At 41.4% G+C, this 17,356-nt stretch overlaps 1 protein-coding gene across 3 annotated transcripts in view; it reads right to left on the bottom strand.

Annotated features, from left to right (window-relative positions):
- MYH15 (myosin heavy chain 15) overlaps positions 1 to 17,356 on the bottom strand; it is a 45,349-nt gene that overhangs the window by 12,081 nt on the left and 15,912 nt on the right. For all 3 annotated transcript variants that reach the window (XM_027744180.2, XM_027744181.2, XM_027744183.2), the window contains 18 exons: positions 16,746 to 16,925; positions 15,416 to 15,548; positions 13,555 to 13,622; positions 12,477 to 12,564; positions 12,130 to 12,247; positions 11,717 to 11,840; positions 10,882 to 11,018; positions 10,249 to 10,504; positions 9,586 to 9,828; positions 8,796 to 8,972; positions 8,148 to 8,293; positions 7,438 to 7,528; positions 6,111 to 6,500; positions 5,027 to 5,153; positions 3,812 to 3,930; positions 3,134 to 3,330; positions 1,757 to 2,106; positions 1,058 to 1,182 (listed from right to left, as the gene is read on the bottom strand). In XM_027744180.2, the coding sequence (XP_027599981.1) occupies positions 1,058 to 1,182; positions 1,757 to 2,106; positions 3,134 to 3,330; positions 3,812 to 3,930; positions 5,027 to 5,153; positions 6,111 to 6,500; positions 7,438 to 7,528; positions 8,148 to 8,293; positions 8,796 to 8,972; positions 9,586 to 9,828; positions 10,249 to 10,504; positions 10,882 to 11,018; positions 11,717 to 11,840; positions 12,130 to 12,247; positions 12,477 to 12,564; positions 13,555 to 13,622; positions 15,416 to 15,548; positions 16,746 to 16,925 (3,069 nt within the window). The remainder of the gene's footprint in view (positions 1 to 1,057; positions 1,183 to 1,756; positions 2,107 to 3,133; positions 3,331 to 3,811; positions 3,931 to 5,026; positions 5,154 to 6,110; positions 6,501 to 7,437; positions 7,529 to 8,147; positions 8,294 to 8,795; positions 8,973 to 9,585; positions 9,829 to 10,248; positions 10,505 to 10,881; positions 11,019 to 11,716; positions 11,841 to 12,129; positions 12,248 to 12,476; positions 12,565 to 13,554; positions 13,623 to 15,415; positions 15,549 to 16,745; positions 16,926 to 17,356) is intronic.

The following is a 17,356-nucleotide window of genomic DNA, read 5'->3' as shown; positions in this document are numbered from 1 at the left end:
CACTGCAGAAATTAACACAGTGAGGCCAAATGTCTTTATCAAACTCCCGTTTTCATTTGCTTTCTGAGACTACTGCGTCTTCTGAAGCAGGCTGCAGTATCCAACACACTATCTGAGACCTTATAAAATTGAAAGTCATCAGGAGGTTTGTTTTCTTATTCTCATAAATAGGAATTTGCTGTTGGAAACTAGATGGCAGAAATATCTGATAAAAGAGTATGTGACCATAATTTTCAGCAGTTTGTGTTTTTCAAAAGACTGCAATATTCCACAGTAAAGTGAGCAAGGACTAAATTTTGAGGCAGTGGGCAGAAGATTTCTGAGCTTCCTGAAAGTGAAAAAAAACCCAAAACACGAAACCAAACAACTTGAGAAGGGCAACAAGGCTAGTGTAGGGTCTAGAAAACATGTCTTGTGAGGAACAGCTGAGGGAGCTGGCTTTGTTTGATCTCAAGAAGAGGAGGCTCAGGGGGCACCTCATCTCTCTCTACAACTACCTGAAATGAGGTTGTGGTGGGGTGGTGGCCAGTCTCTTCTACTGCATCTGCAGTGAGAGGACAAGAGGAAATGGCCTAACGCTGAGACAGGGGAGATTCAGATTAGATATTAGAAAAAAAATTTTCATTGTTACGGTGGTCAGGCATTGGAATAGATTGCCCAGGGAGGTGGTGGAGTCCCCATCCCTAGAAGTGTTCAAGAGGCATCTGGATCTGGCACTGGGTGATATAGTTTAGTGGTTTAAAGGTTACAGTGGTAGTGCTGGGTGGATAGTTGGACTGGTCTGTTCCAACCTTGATGATTCTATGATTCTAATAAAAAAATGAAAGCTACAAGGCACCTCCTTTGAAAGGGCCTCCACTGATAATCATAGAGCCCACATCTCCAAAAGTCACGGCTCAGTCTTGAAGACACTGGCTAGCCAGGCTGGAGGAGCTGGGTGCAGAGAGATTGCACGTGCTTAAAATCAACACATTGGCTATGTTGCTGAGAGGATGAAAAGGATGGAAAATCCTGATAAAGACACCTTTCCCTCTTCCCTTGAGCCTTCTTTCCTTACCTCTGCTTCTTCCAGAGCCAGCTGAACTTCTGACTTCTCTTGTTCAACCTGCTTCTTGATTTTTTCTATTTCATGAAGGCTCTTGTTTCCTTCACTAATCTGATTCGTCAGATCAGAAATCTCCTCTGTAACAAAAGAGGATGGACGAATTTAGCAAACAGAGTGTCTGGAACATACTGCAATTCATGGAGTGTGAATACAGGAATCATGCCTCAACCTGCTACGTCAAGGGCTTGTCTGTACACAAGCCCTGCCTTACTTTTACTTGCAGCAACTTTTTTTGCCTGAACAACTTGAAGGCACAGCCTTTCTTGTGAATACATTTTGAAGTGGTTATAGTGATTTAGATTTTATCTGTGATCTTCAGGCTAGCAACACCATGCTCTGCTTTGAGAGCTGTCTAGGCTTCATTCACTGCACCTCTGTCATCTTTCTTGTTCCTTCCCTGAGAATGGCTCATCTGCCAGTGACCTTTATTGGCAGGGGGGGCAAAGGGAAGCCTGCTCTTCTCTGGCCATACCAGTTTCTGTGTTCAAAACCTTCACTGCCAGCATCAGTCAGTGTCTTAAATGATATCAGAAAGCTCATTTCAGGATAAGATAAACACCTTTCCCCACAGCTGCTACAGGGCACCTGCATCCCTCCAGCTGTCTGATGATGTGGCTCTTGCACTGGCTGCAGGACCTGAGTGAAGCCTACCTTGGAGGTTCTTGTTTTCCCTTTTCAAAGTCTCCAGGTGGTCCAGTGTCTCCTCATAGGCATTCTTCAGCTTGAAGAGCTCAGTGCTGAGGCCACGGGCCTCCTTCTGGGAAGCCTCCAGCTCAGCCTGTGACTCTTCATACTTCTGCTTCCAGTCATTGATGATCTTGTCAAACCCGCGCTGCTTCTTGTCCAGGGAGGCAGCTGCTGAGTTGGCCTTCTCCAGGTCAATCATCATGTCTTCCAGCTCATTCTGCAGCCTGTGCTTTGTCTTTTCCAGAGAAGAGCACTTGGCATTGGCTGCCTCAATTGCTTCCTCAGCTTCTTGCAGTCGAGCAGCAAGCTTCTTCCTACCAGGTGGGAAGACACAGTGAAATGAACAAGTGTCACCACTGCTATGTTATCCAGAAACACTGGCACCAAAGCAGTGTCTCAATAAATCAGTTTTGAAAGGGAAAATGGGGAGGGGCGTGGAGGTGAGGCAAGGGGAAGGGGAAGAGAGGGGGAAATCAAGCCTCTATAGAGAAGGGACTATGATGGAATAAAACCCCAGCTTAAATTATGAATGCTGACATGTGGCAATTAATTTTGTGCATGTGTGCCTGTGTATGAATATTTGAAACTGAACTTTTGAACTTACAGACACCAGCTTGCTACTTACTAGCTGTAACCAGAATGGGTTCGTTGTAAATATTTCATAAGACCTGGTCTAAATGACAGTGTCATTTTTCTCCAATTAAGAGATATGAGATAACCACCAATTAGGAGGCTAGTCATGCCCTGGGCTTTTGTTCATAGACTATTTAGATTGGGAAAACAGGGGTCTGGCAAGAAGAAGTCCTGGGAAGACAGGATGACCCAGAAAGAAGATTGTGAAGATACTAGATGGAGAAAACATGCTGGAAGTGGGAGAAGATCCTAAAGATCAGAGATATGTGGAGGCAGATCCTGGAGATGTTCAGAGACCTTGCCCAGTAACACCTGAGCCTGGTAACTGGGAGCAGCTGCACAATGTGAGCCAACATGACTTTCTGCCCTACTTTCCCAGGGCAGCCCATCATCTCCCAGCTAGGAAGGGAAGTCAAGACCAAGAAAACAGCACTGGGCTGGGGCAAAGCTAGTGAGTGTGAAAGATAACCAAGTAGGGCTATCTAATTTTGTTAGTACTCAAATGAACTCCAGTATCCACAACCACTACTCCACAGACAAGGACTCAGCAGAAACATTGACCTGCTCAAGCAATATGAAGAACAGAAGGACAGCCACAAATAACAGCAATAAGTCAGAGGGACTTTTCCAACCGGGTTGCCCCGTTTCTTAGCACGTAACAAGTCCTAGGAAGCACAGTCCTGCCAGACAAGGGCACATATAACTCACTTGGCATCTTCCAGCTCCTCAGTTCTCTGAATGGCATCAGTCTCATACTTTGTTCTCCACTGTGCCACTTCTGCATTTCCCTTAGAGAGAGCCCGCTGCAGCTCTGCCTTGGCTTCTTGCTCCTCCTCATACTGCTCCCGCAAGAGATCACAGTCGTGCCTGGCTGCTTGCAGGGCATGAGCCAGGGCATTTTTGGACTGCAGGGATAGAAAGGTCACAGTATTGCAGGGTTACCTACAGCAAAACCCAAACAAACAGTCCCTAGAAGTTCCAGTGGAGGCTTAAGCCTTTTTTCCTTTTTGCCTCTGGCTTTGACAGTCTAGGTCAAGTGAGGTAAGACGTGTTTGAAGTCATCCCTAACGAGTGACATGTGGAGGAAGCTATCAAGACTGAAGATAATTTAACAGCTTTGGAGAAACATCCAAACATTTAAGATGCAGGATCTGAGACTTCGGCTATCTTAATGGGTAAGTTTTATTTAACATTTATAGATGCTGATGATTTTCCCAAACTCTTCTCTTGTCACTTGCCTTAGTCAAAGGCAGGAAAGTATATCAGTACAATTGGCAGGAATCACTGTTGCTCCTATGTCTCATTTCAGCTTTTATCCAGGCCTCGACTGAACATAGACATTTTTCCCCATTCCATTCCAATGAATGGGCATAGTCAAAGCATTACCTTGGTTTCTTCTTCTAGCTGTCTCTTAAGTTCTTCAATCTGTTGTGTAAATGATGTTTTCCCCCGGGACAGCTGACTTATCAGTGACTCCTTCTCTTCAAGTTGTCTAATAAACTCACCTGCCACAAGATTCAACAAACAAACAAACAAATCAGTATGATGAAATGACAAAGTCCCAGTCAAAAAATCAAAGTCCCTGTCCAATTCTGCTGAGGAAAAGAACTTACAGTGATTGTGACTGACCTTTTGTGAAGCTTCTTCCAATGTTATAACCATCAGACACTTCCCCAGGATAAGTTTTCTTAGGGTTTTTTGGCTTTTTTGTTTGTTTGTTTGTTTATTTATGGGGTTGTTTTTATGGGTTTTGTGGTTTGTCGTTTTTTAATTTAATTTTTTTTGTACTGCCAATACTTTGATTTGTTAATTTTACTTCAGTTCCAGGATTAGACTAGATTGCTGCTTACTTTCACATGCAGCTGTAGCTTGCTTTGTTTATACTCTTTTTCACTACTTTACATTGTTTCTCCACAGACTTCTTTTCAGAGAGTTGCAAGGCACCCTGAGAACCTCACAATAACCAGCATGCAGAGCAAAGGGATACATAAGAAAAACCTAGTTTAGCACAAGAAGGGTGTCACTGCAGGGTGAAAACTGCAACCTTAAAGGAGTACAGAGAACTAACAAGTTCTTTGAAAATACATGGAGCAGTTATATCTGATGAGGGTGCAGAAATTAAATAATACTGGTCTGGCTAAAAAGGTAGCAAGAACTTAGAGGCTTTGTGGTATTTTTGGTCACATATGAGCATCTTCTAGGGTGAAATGCCCAAGGTCAGATTGAGGAAGGTGGTGTTCAACACAGAGAGCAACAGTATGCCAGCTCCTTCTTTATCCCTCTTGCACTGAAGGATGGGTGTACATGTCCTTGCTCCTGAAACTGGTTACCTAGCTGGCACATCCATTTTGGCTCAAGAGATGGTATCACAGTATGCTAGTAAATATGGGTATAGGTTTGTTTCAAAAGCCAGTCCAAGGCAAGGTCTCACCACCAAGGTTATATAAAAATTAAAGATAGGAATGTCAAAAGACACAAAAACTACTGCTCCATTCAGCAATCCTAATGCAGGTACCTTCAGAGCAGATGCCATCGCACAACACATCTCACCAATGCGGTGCTGAGGCACCCCTGATAAATTCCTGGGAAACATGCACATACCATTCTCACTCTGGAGTTTTGTCTTCTGAGTAGTGAGGTCATTCATGAGGCGAGTCATTTCGTCCAGTTTCGTTTTTGTCTCATTCAGATGGTCTTCATAAGTGCGACAGAGTTTCTCTGCATTGGCCTATTGGGAGTCAGGAGAAAAGGCAAAGAGAGCTGTAGCCTCCTGGCAGACATTTGGAAGCTGTAGCCTTCCAAATGTATCCTTTTTTTCTGTGTGCATGTTTATCTTTCAGAGAAATGGCAGATAGCAAAGACACAAATACCAGAGCAGTGGAGCAGGGAAGAATAGCCCCATGTGTATGGTCCCACATCAGGGGACTCCCCATCAGACCACCTTCCCCATTTGTTTTCCCTAAATTGAATTCCGCCAGTGTAAAAAGACTGATAAAACTTCAAAGGCAGTCACATGCCTATGAAGTTCAGGCATAGCCTCGTCATAATTGCTAGATGGGAAAATCACCTCCAATGAAAATTGCTCTACTGATTCTGCTTTAATTGCCATTTATCATAAATTGGGTTTGATGACAGCTTTCTAACTCTGCGAATACTGACATTTCTTTTCTTCACTTGCACTGAAGGAAATCTATTTAGAGTGCTCTGAAAGCTACCAAGATTATCTACTCAGGAAACAAAATCCACAGTTCATCTGGGAAAATATACAGCGTGGTCATGCAAGACTTTGCTTTGCACTCCTTGCTAACATGAGTCAAAACTGTGAAACAAGGTCAGGATCTGAAAGGACTCTGCTTAGGGTGAGAGATTTCCTGCCTTGGATGCCATCACCCCAGTTGTCACTAGCCTGGGGAAGCCTAATTTAAGTGACACATGGATAAACAGTATGCCTGGGACTGGGGATGCACTACGTGTTTTAGACAGGCCAATTGCTGTCCCATCTCCAGGTAAGAAGGGTTTTTTACCACCAGCTGGGGAAGTGAGACACTGTGCACATAAGAACCCTCCAATTGCAAGACACCGCCTTCTAGACAGCTCTGGCTGTACCAGGTGTCCCGGGAAACCTTAAGACAAGCCTTAGCTACCCATGGCTTTGGGGGGCTTTGGGAAGCCTCAGGACCCTTACTTTTCCCTTGACCATCTGCTCCATGTTGGATGACAGATCATCCACTTCCATCTTCAGCTCGCTTTTCTCCTTTTCCAGTTTCTGCTTGACCCGCTGCAGGTTGTCCAGCTGCTCCCCCATCTCGGCCACACTGTCCGCGTGCTTCTTCCTCAGGGTGGCGGCCGTGGCCTCGTAGTGCAGCGTGGCCTCCTCGAGGTCCCGCCGCAGCTTCAGGAACTCCGCCTCACGTTTCTTGTTCATCTCCAGCTGGGCAGCTGTGGCTCCTCCAGCCTCCTCAAGTCGCTCGCTTAATTCCTCCAGCTCTCGGGCCAAATCTGATCTCTGCTTTTCCACCTTGGCTCGAGCAGCTCTTTCTGCTTCCAACTCCTCTTCTAGTTCTTCTATACGAGCCTACCAGAGAGACATGAACACTTTTTGGTCACCCGCATGAGATTCCCATCAGAAGACCATGGAGCACCTCACAAATTGTTATACCCTCTGCCAGCCCACGTTTTACAACACTGGCAGCTCAGCAGCTAAAGAACTTTTCCATTTGTGCCAGTAAATCAGATCTTGAGCTACAGTAATGATGATGAGTCATATCTTTCTCACAGTACATTGCTCTATAAGTTCTAGTTCAAGACATTTAGGTCCGGTGCATTGACCTTAAACTCCTGTATTTGACATTCAGCTGAAGTATATGTGAGGACTCGCTAGTAAGAGTAGCAGCAATAAATTCATTTTAAGAGCTCTGTGACTGAAGTAACTTCTCTTTAGGAGTGTTATGATAGGATTTCAAATACAGCAGTGTGAAGAACTGCATGGATAGCGAATATTCATTGGGAGCAGTCTTTTTTATTAAAAGGTTTTTTGACCAATCTGTACTTTACATCCAGGTTATACAAATATTCTTTATTTAAAAAAAAAAGCAGAGCTGATATTTTCAAACATTTTGTTTGGATGGTGCTGACTTTCCTTGGCCTTTTCATTTCTGTTAAAAGTTACCTGAGCATATAAACCCTTTCTCTAAATTTCAAATCCATGCTTATCCCTGCTGAACTCCTTCTCAGCAACTACCCTCAGCTCCATGGTCTGGAACAACATTATTTGGTTAAAGCAAAACACCAGAGACATTCTGCTTTGCTTGAAACTGCTAGCATTCTGTGGTCATATGTCCTGCTACTGGGAAGGAACCACATCCCGAGGGAAAAGGGAAGTGGTACAGAGATGTACCACTTTCTGTCTCAAAGAGGAGCTGCAGGTAGCCATGAAAAGTTTCTGCAAGGCCTTTCAGTGAGGCACAAAGAGAAACTTATCCTATGATATATGAGAAAAAAAGCAAGCTGACCTGAAGCTCCTTGATCTTCTTCTGCAGCTGCATCACTATAGCTTGTTCATCTTCTATCTTGGAATTCAGCTGGCTCATTTCAAATTCTTTCCTGCCATAGAAAGGAAAATCCTACTGTGACAATTTGCCTTGTAGCTTCAAGTTAGGCTTTTGCAATGTTTAAAGAGTTGTTCAATGAAACTTCTAACGTATCTAAAAATGAAAACAATCCTCATATATTGCAATTTGCATGAAAACACATTTTCCTCTGAGCAGCGGTTTCCAAGCCAAGCCTCTGCATGCATTTGTGCAATTATATTTCTGGCTCTCTGTGTTATACAAAAGTAACACTATTTTCAGACTCAATGGAAAAATACTTTAACAGTCAGGTCTTCCATGTCTTCCAACAATACTGTCACAGATAGTTAGGATGAACAACTTTTTAGAGCGTTCCTTCAGATTTCTTCTCTAAGCAATGAAAACATTAATAACTTTTTGTGGGTTTTTGTTTATTTGGTCATTTTTTTTTAATGCTGCAAAGTTTAATAAATTCTAATGTTTCAGGTATACTGTGCAAAAGTAAGGGTTATTTTCCCTCCCTTCTTGGCTACATACTCTCATAAAGGAATTTCCTTTTAGCCATCATCAGAGCAGGATGACACACCGGAAGGGTCTGAAATAAGAATGGTAACTGTGCTGCTTTATTTTGTACAGCACTATCAGCCTCTTACTTTTTCAGCTTTTCTTCCATCTGCAGCTTATCATTCTCCAAGTCCATGACACTCTCTTGGGTCAGCTTCAAATCCCCTTCCAGTTTGCGTTTTGCCCTTTCTAGATCCATCCTCACTTTCTTCTCTTGTTCAAGTGATCCCTCAAGCTTTAGGAACAAAGTCACTTAGTAAATATATTGAACACAGATGGTTTACAACACTCAGATGTATGCTGTGCCCAGTTCTGTGCTGAGCTCTAGCAAGCTGTGAAGCAGAAGTACTTTACCCACAAGCACCATTTTACATTTTTTGTTTTCTAGTAGCCAGTGGGCATTTGGACTAAAGAAATAGAACAAAAGGGTTAGTCCATGCTTTACAGTTGTGCAAGAAGTACAGTTCTCTTAGTAGCAAAGTTCTGTTTGACTTCATGCCAGTTACTCTGCAAATGCAAATTGGGTGGATTTTCCCAGGTTATTGCAATCCTTTCAAAGGCTGAACTACACAGATAAATTTTATAGTATTTCTGTAATTATACTTTTTACAGACAGTACAAGGACTACATTTCTAAAATGAGAGGAATACATTTCAAAGCTTTGCAACCTCTCATTCTCATGAAATCTGTTAAGCGGTGGACAAACAAGCCTGGTGAAACATGAAGGCAGAGCTTACATCATCCACTTGCTGTTCCAATTTCACTTTAGCTTTGCTCAGTGTGTTGACTTTGTCCTCCTCCGCTTGTAGGTCATCTAGAACTTGCTGATGAGCTTCCTGCAAGGACTTCTTCTCCTTAGTAAGTTTGCTGATGTTCTCATCAAGTGTCGCCATTTCTTCTGTCAGATTTTTGACCTGTGTGAGAAAGGAAGATGTATTTGTAAGATTTTGAAGGAAGGGATTATCACGACATGGGTCAAGTGACTGTCTGTTCTGAACTTGTAAGCAGGAAAGCAAAGGAAGAAAAAAGGATCTCTCCTCTCCCAGCACCTTGTGGCTTTTTGATTGTAATTGCCATCAGGGAAGTCAATGTGTACCAGTTCTTGTTGTGAGTGTAGTACATTATTTCAAATATAATAAATTTTTTTCAGAGTCACTCTCATGGTGATGGACTCCAGCTTCTGATTCTTTCTGGGAGAAGCAGGAGATGAGCTTTACATTTACAGACTCTAAGCAGGAGAGATGGAAGAATTCATGGTTAGGTTACAGCAGAAAATTGTTTACTTAAAAATGCCAAAAATAGACATAATTTCTTAGCTGAATTGAAGCAAAACTCACTTCAGAAAAAGGGAAACTTGGGCTCAGAGTTAACAATTTTTATCCTATAAGGTCAAATAACTGTATATACTGATCCTTCAGTGTTACTAACAGTGTAAAACACTAAAACCATCAGAAGACCAGTAGCACTTGTCATAAAGGTAATCCATGCCCAACCTCTTCTGAACACACGGTGAAGTTCTGAGCGCACCTTGTTTTCAGTAGCATGCTTCTCTTTCTCTACTTTTGCAAGTGTTATTTCGAGATCATCAATATCCTTCTTGAGCTCAGAGCACTCATCTTCCAATTTTCTCTTCTTGGAAGTCAGCTCAGAATTCATCTCTTCCTCATCCTCAACCCGCTCCGTCAGTTCTTTGACTTTGGCCTCCAGCTGAATCTTGGATTTAATCAACAAGTCGCATCGTTCTTCAGCATCTGCCAGAGTGTCTTGCTCCTGGTGCGGCACAACAAAGAGGACAGCAATGACTGCCTAGCCTTTTTTCTTCTTCACTTTTTCCCTATCATGTAGGTGGTCAGAGAGCCTGATCCAACGCTACAGAGCAGTATAAGGAAAATTTCCTACTCTTGATTTCAGAAGACAAGTAATTAATGAAGCAGGATGAGACTATGGTAACATGACTAGTCGCATATGGGACAACTTCCACTTCTTACTGCCACAGACAGTGCCTTTGTACAGAACCTCTTACCATTTGTTATATGCTAAAACATTAGATTTTCTATCCACTCTAATTTTTGGCAAGACTCTGATGAGATCAACATCTTATTTTAATTAAATTGTACTAATACTCTGGTCTGTAAAACCTTGAGTTTCAAAGAACATCTAATAAGTATATGAATCTATGTGTCTACTCACAGCTTGGAGCTGGAGAAGCAGATCATTTTTTTCCTGAACTAAAGAAACTTGCTTTTCTTCAAGTTCCTTTCTCCGGGCTTCAGATTTTTCCAGGGCCTCCTTCAGTTTCAAGAATTCTTCCTTCATATTGGCCATCTCCTTTTCAGTTTCTGCAGTCTTCAGAAGAGGTTTGATCTTAAAGAAAAGCTTCATCCAGGGCCAGTTCTTGACAGCCATAAAAGCACGGATGTTCCACTGAATTACAAGAAGAGCATCCCTGGTTTAAGAGAAAACAAACAAAATTCCCTAAACCTCAGCCTGAATTGAAAAAGTGAGGGGTTTTTTTTCAGTTTCAGTCAGTTTCATGGCTTTGTTCTGAGCAATATTAGGAACTTGTACTAGATTCCAAGAGATACAAGAAACTTCCTCCAGATTTTCAGAGACACAAAAAATTTCCAAATCTGATTTTTACCAGAGCTTTAGGCAACTAATATACAGTTTTGTTTTATACAGTTATTTTCATCATACATCCACTTTAAGCCTTTAATTTAGGGTTATCTATAGCCTTAGGGACCATAATTAATGGCTCTATTCAACTTATAATTAAATGGTAATTACTATTGTCTGCTAAGATTAAAGGGGGTGCCTTCATACCTGCGCTCCACTATCTTCTGAAACTCAATCCTCATCAGTCTGCCGCGTGCTCTTGCCTGGATCATCGTCAAGATTTTTGCAAGTCTCTCATCCCTCATCTCTTCTAGATGGCCCAGGAGACCAGCCTTGAAGAACACCTGGTACATGCACAGATGTCATTTCACCATGACAAAGGATTTTATTTCAAAGTTACACTTTGAAATAAAGTGTATTGAAATAGTTCTTACTGAAATAGTTCAGGATGGTATTTTTGTTGACACATTATAAACTATACAAGTATGGAGGGCCAAATACTACTTGCATCGGGGACTGCATCATACAGTTCCAGAGTTGTTTTAAAACTGGGGTTTATCTCCCCAGTTTTGAATAGGCCAAACTACTGTATTGCCACACTACCTTTCAGCTGTGGCAGGGTTCTAAGTAGGTCAGCTGAACCACAACTTCTGACTCCCAGAAATCCCTTCTAATGGGATCATGTCAGAATTGCACATGGCCTCATTTCAAAGGCTGCAGCTGATCTTGTGGTCCATCTCTGTTTGAATGTACATATATTATATTAAATAAGCTACTGTTTTACTGAGGGGCATAGAGCATCAGCTGCTGCTGTGTCCACTTGTGTTGCTGTAATAAAAGCTTTGTGGGAGCTTGACCCAGAGAAATAATGTTCCTTTAAGAACAGCTTAAAACCTACTATCACTGTGCTGCTATTTTGCTGGTTTCTTGTATTATTAAGTCTCCATTAATCAGCACCACTAGAAAGTGCATAGTGTCCTATTCTGAAAATTAAATATTAGATTTTCTCTTTACATAAGCAGTGATGATCTTTTCTAGTTACCTTGGTGTGTCCAAAACGATATTGGGTATGGTCAACATCTAAAGATGCCATCAGTTTTTCAGCAGCTTTTCTGCTATCCACAAACTTGTCCTCTGGGATCGCACCTGGATTCAGAATGCGGTACCTGTTAATAACAGATGAGCAATGAGTAAAATTGGCCTAATTCTCCTTTGGTTTTTCTTCCCTCTTCCCCCAAAACTTTAAGAAAAAAAAAAATAGAATCACCCAGGGTAATTTCCTACTTTGCATCTACACAGACACAAGGAAGACCAGAATTCTGTCTTCCGTGTTCAGACAAACTGAATGGAAAATAAACTTGAATGGAATAAAATACCTCAAATAAAAATAAGAAGACATGTTTCGCCTATTTTGAGTGATGGATTAGGACAGGAGACAGCATAGCTCTGCATTACCTTTGTTTGAAGTCAGCATAAAGCACCCTGTTTGGGAAACCCTTACGGCAAATGCGGATGCCTTCCAGGACACCATTACAGCGGAGCTGATGCAAGACAAGGAATGCATCCATTTCACCTGCAGGGGAAAACCAAGGCTAAATTAAATTGAGTTTCTCCATAGGGCTTCATCTTCACTTCCCTGAGGAAATAGGAAAATGTGAGACGTCATCTCCTGAAAGAGCAATATCATTGAAAAAGGTGAACAGCACAGACAGTATTTAAGTACTATCTGGTGACTTAGAAGTAAGTAATAGAATGACAGAGTTAAATATACTGAAATTCTAAGACTGTTGTGTTTTCCATACCTGGAGTTTTTGATTCATTGGGGATAATGCATCGTACAAAGTGAGGGGCTGTAGATTTTAGGTTAGTCATCAGCTTATTTAAATTTTCCTAGAACAAACACATTAAAAACACGATTAGCTTTACCAGTTTAGTGGAATTCCAATCACTTTTTTATCTCTTTGGTTTGTTGCTTGTTAGGCTTACTAAGGTCATATTTCTAAAAAATCTCCAACTAAGTTGTAAGCTTGCCAAAATTATTACAGAGAAATATGTTCAAATAAACCTAAGTAACTTTATTATAGGATTCCACTCAGTTGTGGTAAAGTCTTAAGAAGACATATGTTTTACTTGGAAGCCCAGAAATGTCAAAAACAAGATGAGCAGCAAGCAAGATGTAGTATCATCCTGTGGAGCATTTCTGTAAAACCAGCTGCATTTTCACCTCGTCACTTCCCCACTCATGATCATGAAGAGTACCTCCAAACGAGATAAAGTGACGTGACGAGTGGGAGGTCACTGCGTTCTTCTGTCTTAGGTTTACCTACATTAGAGCTTCCTCAATGTTACCCATAAGAAATGATAAACCACAGGCCCCATTTTTCCCCAGGCATGATCCTAGTGGCAGCTTCCACCAGGAGCACATGCCAATCCCAGTAGAAGCGGATAACTGAAGAAAGAAGAGACTATCTGCCACTTTGTTCAACCATGACTGCTTTGACCCTAGGATCCAATTCCAAGCAGTAATAAAATAGGCATTAGCAAATTACTTGTAATCAGTTCCTGTTCCAAAGGCAGGCATGAAGCTGTAATCTACAAAATAGGTGATAAAAGTTGTTCTCAACATTTTGTGATACTTCCTCAAACAAAATAAAAAACCCACTTAATCTCGTGATTGCTCAAAGATGATGAAATGCAGCAGCTCCTGACACACGAAATTTTAATAGCAGTGTATTCCCTTAGCCAAGATCAATAACCCAGTCTCCAAATCAAATTCCAGCATTTGAATTTCATTTTTTTTCTTGCCCATTACAATCCTTAGCATTCTTCTTCAAAGCATTGTCCTAACTGAAACCATCAGGTGAGGAGAGATAAGCAAACCTTGTGCAACGATGACACCGTTTGAAAAGAAGCACCTTTCTTGCGTTTCTTTTCTCCACCCTGGTCACCTAAGGGGAACAAAGAAACATAAAACAATCTGTATCTCAGTAAGAGGTGCAGGCAGGATGTGGGAAACAGGCAGACCATTTTAATAGCGCTACTCCCTTTGACTGAAAGGCATAGCTAATGCCCTGATAGCTCTGATTGAGCACATCATGTGTGATACATCACAAATTTGCAGCTCTCTGTCCATATTTAGGATTTTTGTCAAAGACCACTGCAAGCTTTCTGGATTGCATTTGCATTTCAGATCTATACCGCATTCTTGTTATGCAGAAAGTCCATAAATATGAATAAGGCAGAAAAATAACTTTTAACAAAAGTCATTTGTAGTTCGTTGAAAGCTCCATAGGGTGAGATGATGTAGAAAAAGAAAAACTTAAATAAAAATAATGCTTAAGGAAAATGTATACTGTACATTGTACTGTATAGGCACTGATTCTCACATGTCTGCTATGCAGACACTGACCTTGTGCAAGTAACATTTGTCTAGAATAGAGGGAAATAACTATTTTTAATTTTAGATAAAGTAGCTTTGCATCCCCTGAATTTTGCTTAAAGCTTGGAAGTCAAAATCACTCAGATCCTCCCAAGGAATGCTGGATTCTGACAAGCCCTTTACAAAGTTTCACAAGTTTCAAACATGACCCAAAAATGTACAGCAGTTGCTGCAGCTTTCTAAACAGTGGACCATTAGACCATTCCCAGGAGGTCTGGCATTCCGTCACCTGTCAACAATAGTCAACATAAACGGAGAAATGGAGAGTGCAACGTGCTTGATGGAATTATCCACAGCCTTTCCCCCTTCAGAAAGCGACACTGCTGAGACTGGAAAAGGCTAATCTGGACAGGCTGTTCCTTTCTCCTGACACCTAAGAAAAGCGAGGTAGTATTCTGACAGACAGGAATATCCACAGGCAAACAGGCAGTTAGTAATTTGCAAGGATTTGCTAGTGGCAGGATTTTTGTTATGTATGTTCAGGTCCATCTCATTCCATTATGAAGCCTTCAGCCTGCTTGCTTCCTCAGGAAGTGTCTTATGATTCATGACAACAACATCTACTGAAATGAGGTGAGTAAAAAACAGGCTATAAGTGATTGCAACTTCAGGACATAAGAGCTACATCTTTGTAATGAATGCCAGTTATTTACTTAAGAGCAATTTGCTGGATGTTTACTACTTGTCTTCTCACAAATAAAACAGTTCCGTGTAAAAGACAGAGATTAAATACATCCTCGGATGTATATTAGTCTTGTCAAACAAAAAACCAACAGCAAACAAAAGGAAGACATATTGCCAAAGTCTTCTACTTTGGCCAATATGAAATGGTGTTCCTGTACCTTCAGTATCTACTTGCCACTAATCCAACAAAATATTCCAAAACTCTTTCTTAAACTTGGTATTTCTTATTTACTTCAGGGTTGGTAGCAAGGAGGATTGTAGCATGGGAAAGAAGAGCTGTTCTTGTTCAGAGGCATTTTATGTACACAATTTTTTGTGTGACACTTGGCTGCATATCTGAACACTTGCATGCCTAAACTCCCACTGGAGTGTTCACAACACACAGATTTCCTTGCCAAAATTGCTCAGAGATATTACACATTCAAACTAGCTGACTTAATGGTCTCCTTGCTATTACTGGCAAACTCCTACAGATGCTGTGTGCATCTAACTAATTAGTCACTGCCTCATCTAACATTGAGACAATTGCATTTGAGAGAATTGCTTTGTTTCTGAAATTCACTCCCAAGCAGACATCCCAAAACCCAAAGAAAACCCATGTGAGCTGTTTCTGCTTACCGCTGTCAGCGCCAATGTAGCTTTCAAACAAGCTTGCCAGGAGTTTGTTGGATGATTTTTGGAAAATACCTACTACGGTTTCATTAAGTGGGTCTTTGTTCTTCTCAAGCCATCCAATGATGTTGTAGGGAACCTACAGCAAGGCATTGAAAACAAACCAGAGGTTGCAAATATTCCTCGCCAGAGCAGCCAGGAGCTCTTTATGGTTTGGCTTGAAGCCTCCTTGTGAAGTGCCGTGCTTAGTGCAGTACCAGCTGCCCAGTTTTTTTATCGCTCCCCCTCCAGTTCTCTGCTTCCTAACACCCAAACCTCTCTTTCTAATAATTACCATCAGAATCCCATGCACCCCTTGAAACTATCTGGTCCCTACATTTCCCATGGACTCCATGTGGTTGTAGAGATACCACGTCATCGGTGGCCCAGAAACTCTACTAATAAGTGCTGAAGTATAAACCACACAAGTAATTATTTAACTTCAAAATAGCATGCTACACTGAAATAATTAGGGTTTTCTGACAGAAATATAATGATTAAAAATCTGACTCCAGGACTTTACCACAGCTCTATTTAGTGTGAAAATATGTTCCATTATGAGTAGCATAAGGGAATAGAAGTTCTAATTTTCTTTGCATAATACATTAACAACTACAATAAAGACCAAGATGGGCATTATTTCTTTTAATAAATAAAAAATGAGCTTAATGCTCAATTATAATCTGAAATTAACAGCGTCAGGTAAATTCCAGTTCTGCTGTGCTGAGGCTTCATATCATCTGTAAAAAATGTCCTGTGCCCCTCTCGAATTCTTCCTGCCTCTCTGGTCTGAAAACAAAGCTTTGAAACTGGGCAAGTTTTGGCTCAGGTTTCACAGCACTGAATTACATTGTTGTTCACCCCAGCATCAGCAGACCTGTTAATTAAACCCCCACAGCAGAGTTAACCACTCTTCCTTTTGCTACTTTGACACAGTGGTCCTAGCGTGAGTAAAAACTGATGTTAAATATTTTGGGTTTGTTGTGGGTTTTTTGGTTTGTTTGTTTTTTGTTTGTTTGTTTGTTTTTTGGTTTTTTTTTCTTTTTTAAAACCCTCATGAAGTTAGGCAGAGCCTTCCTCAGTTTTTTTCATTCTATTTGTGCATCCAAGGACCAGATGTCCTGGAGTCTAGTGGCATCTAACTATGCTGCAATACTTGTGCAGAGACAGTAGGTACCTGCTTTTACTCCTCAGTGTTCCTTTCTTCCCCTCTTCATCCTTCCCACCCTCTCTTGTTGTGTGCTATGGCCAAAGCCCACCTGGAAGACCTCTAATACAAGGCAGCAGAGGAACTTACTGCACCAGCGTAATGAAGGAGTTCAAAGTGAGCTTCGTACTTCCTCTTCTTGTCAGGTCTGGGCTTCTGTAAATTAGGTGACTTGCCAAGATGGTTGTCATAGAGTTTAGATTTGAACGTCATATCTGTAGCTTTTGGGAACATGCATTCCTCTTCAAGGATAGACAGGATTCCCAATGGCTGTGGATTGAGGAACATCTTTGTTGGAAAATGTTTAGGCTGCCTGCTTTCAGTAGCTGTGCAGCTTGTAAGTTTTATCTGATGGAATTTTAAGCCTGCAAAATTTTTTCTCATCCTGAGGAGGAAGCCTTTGCCTATTCAGTATGTCAGTTGTGCCTTAGGAGACCTTATGATGGCTTCCAGAAAGGGTTTGATTTATCTTTCAGGGCAATTGGACCAACTGCATTTTATCATTCTTGTTTCAGGAAAAGATGAACTAACCTCCTAGTGGTGGACAGATTTTTTATGAGGGACTACAATCATACACAGATATCCTGGCCCTGCAGAAGAAAGTGATTAAGTAGAACACTTAATAACCAGCCTTTCTACTCCAGCTCTTCCAAATGGCCTGATAGTGCAAAATGCAAAATTTCATGTTTCCTTTCAGATCA

Source organism: Pipra filicauda, unplaced genomic scaffold (assembly GCF_003945595.2).
Source record: "Pipra filicauda isolate LSUMZ 115617 unplaced genomic scaffold, ASM394559v2 scaffold179_size1759329_pilon, whole genome shotgun sequence".
NCBI lineage: Eukaryota > Metazoa > Chordata > Aves > Passeriformes > Pipridae > Pipra > Pipra filicauda.
The sequence above is the reverse complement of the archived record's forward strand: the minus strand, read 5'-3'. Positions and strand labels throughout refer to the sequence as shown.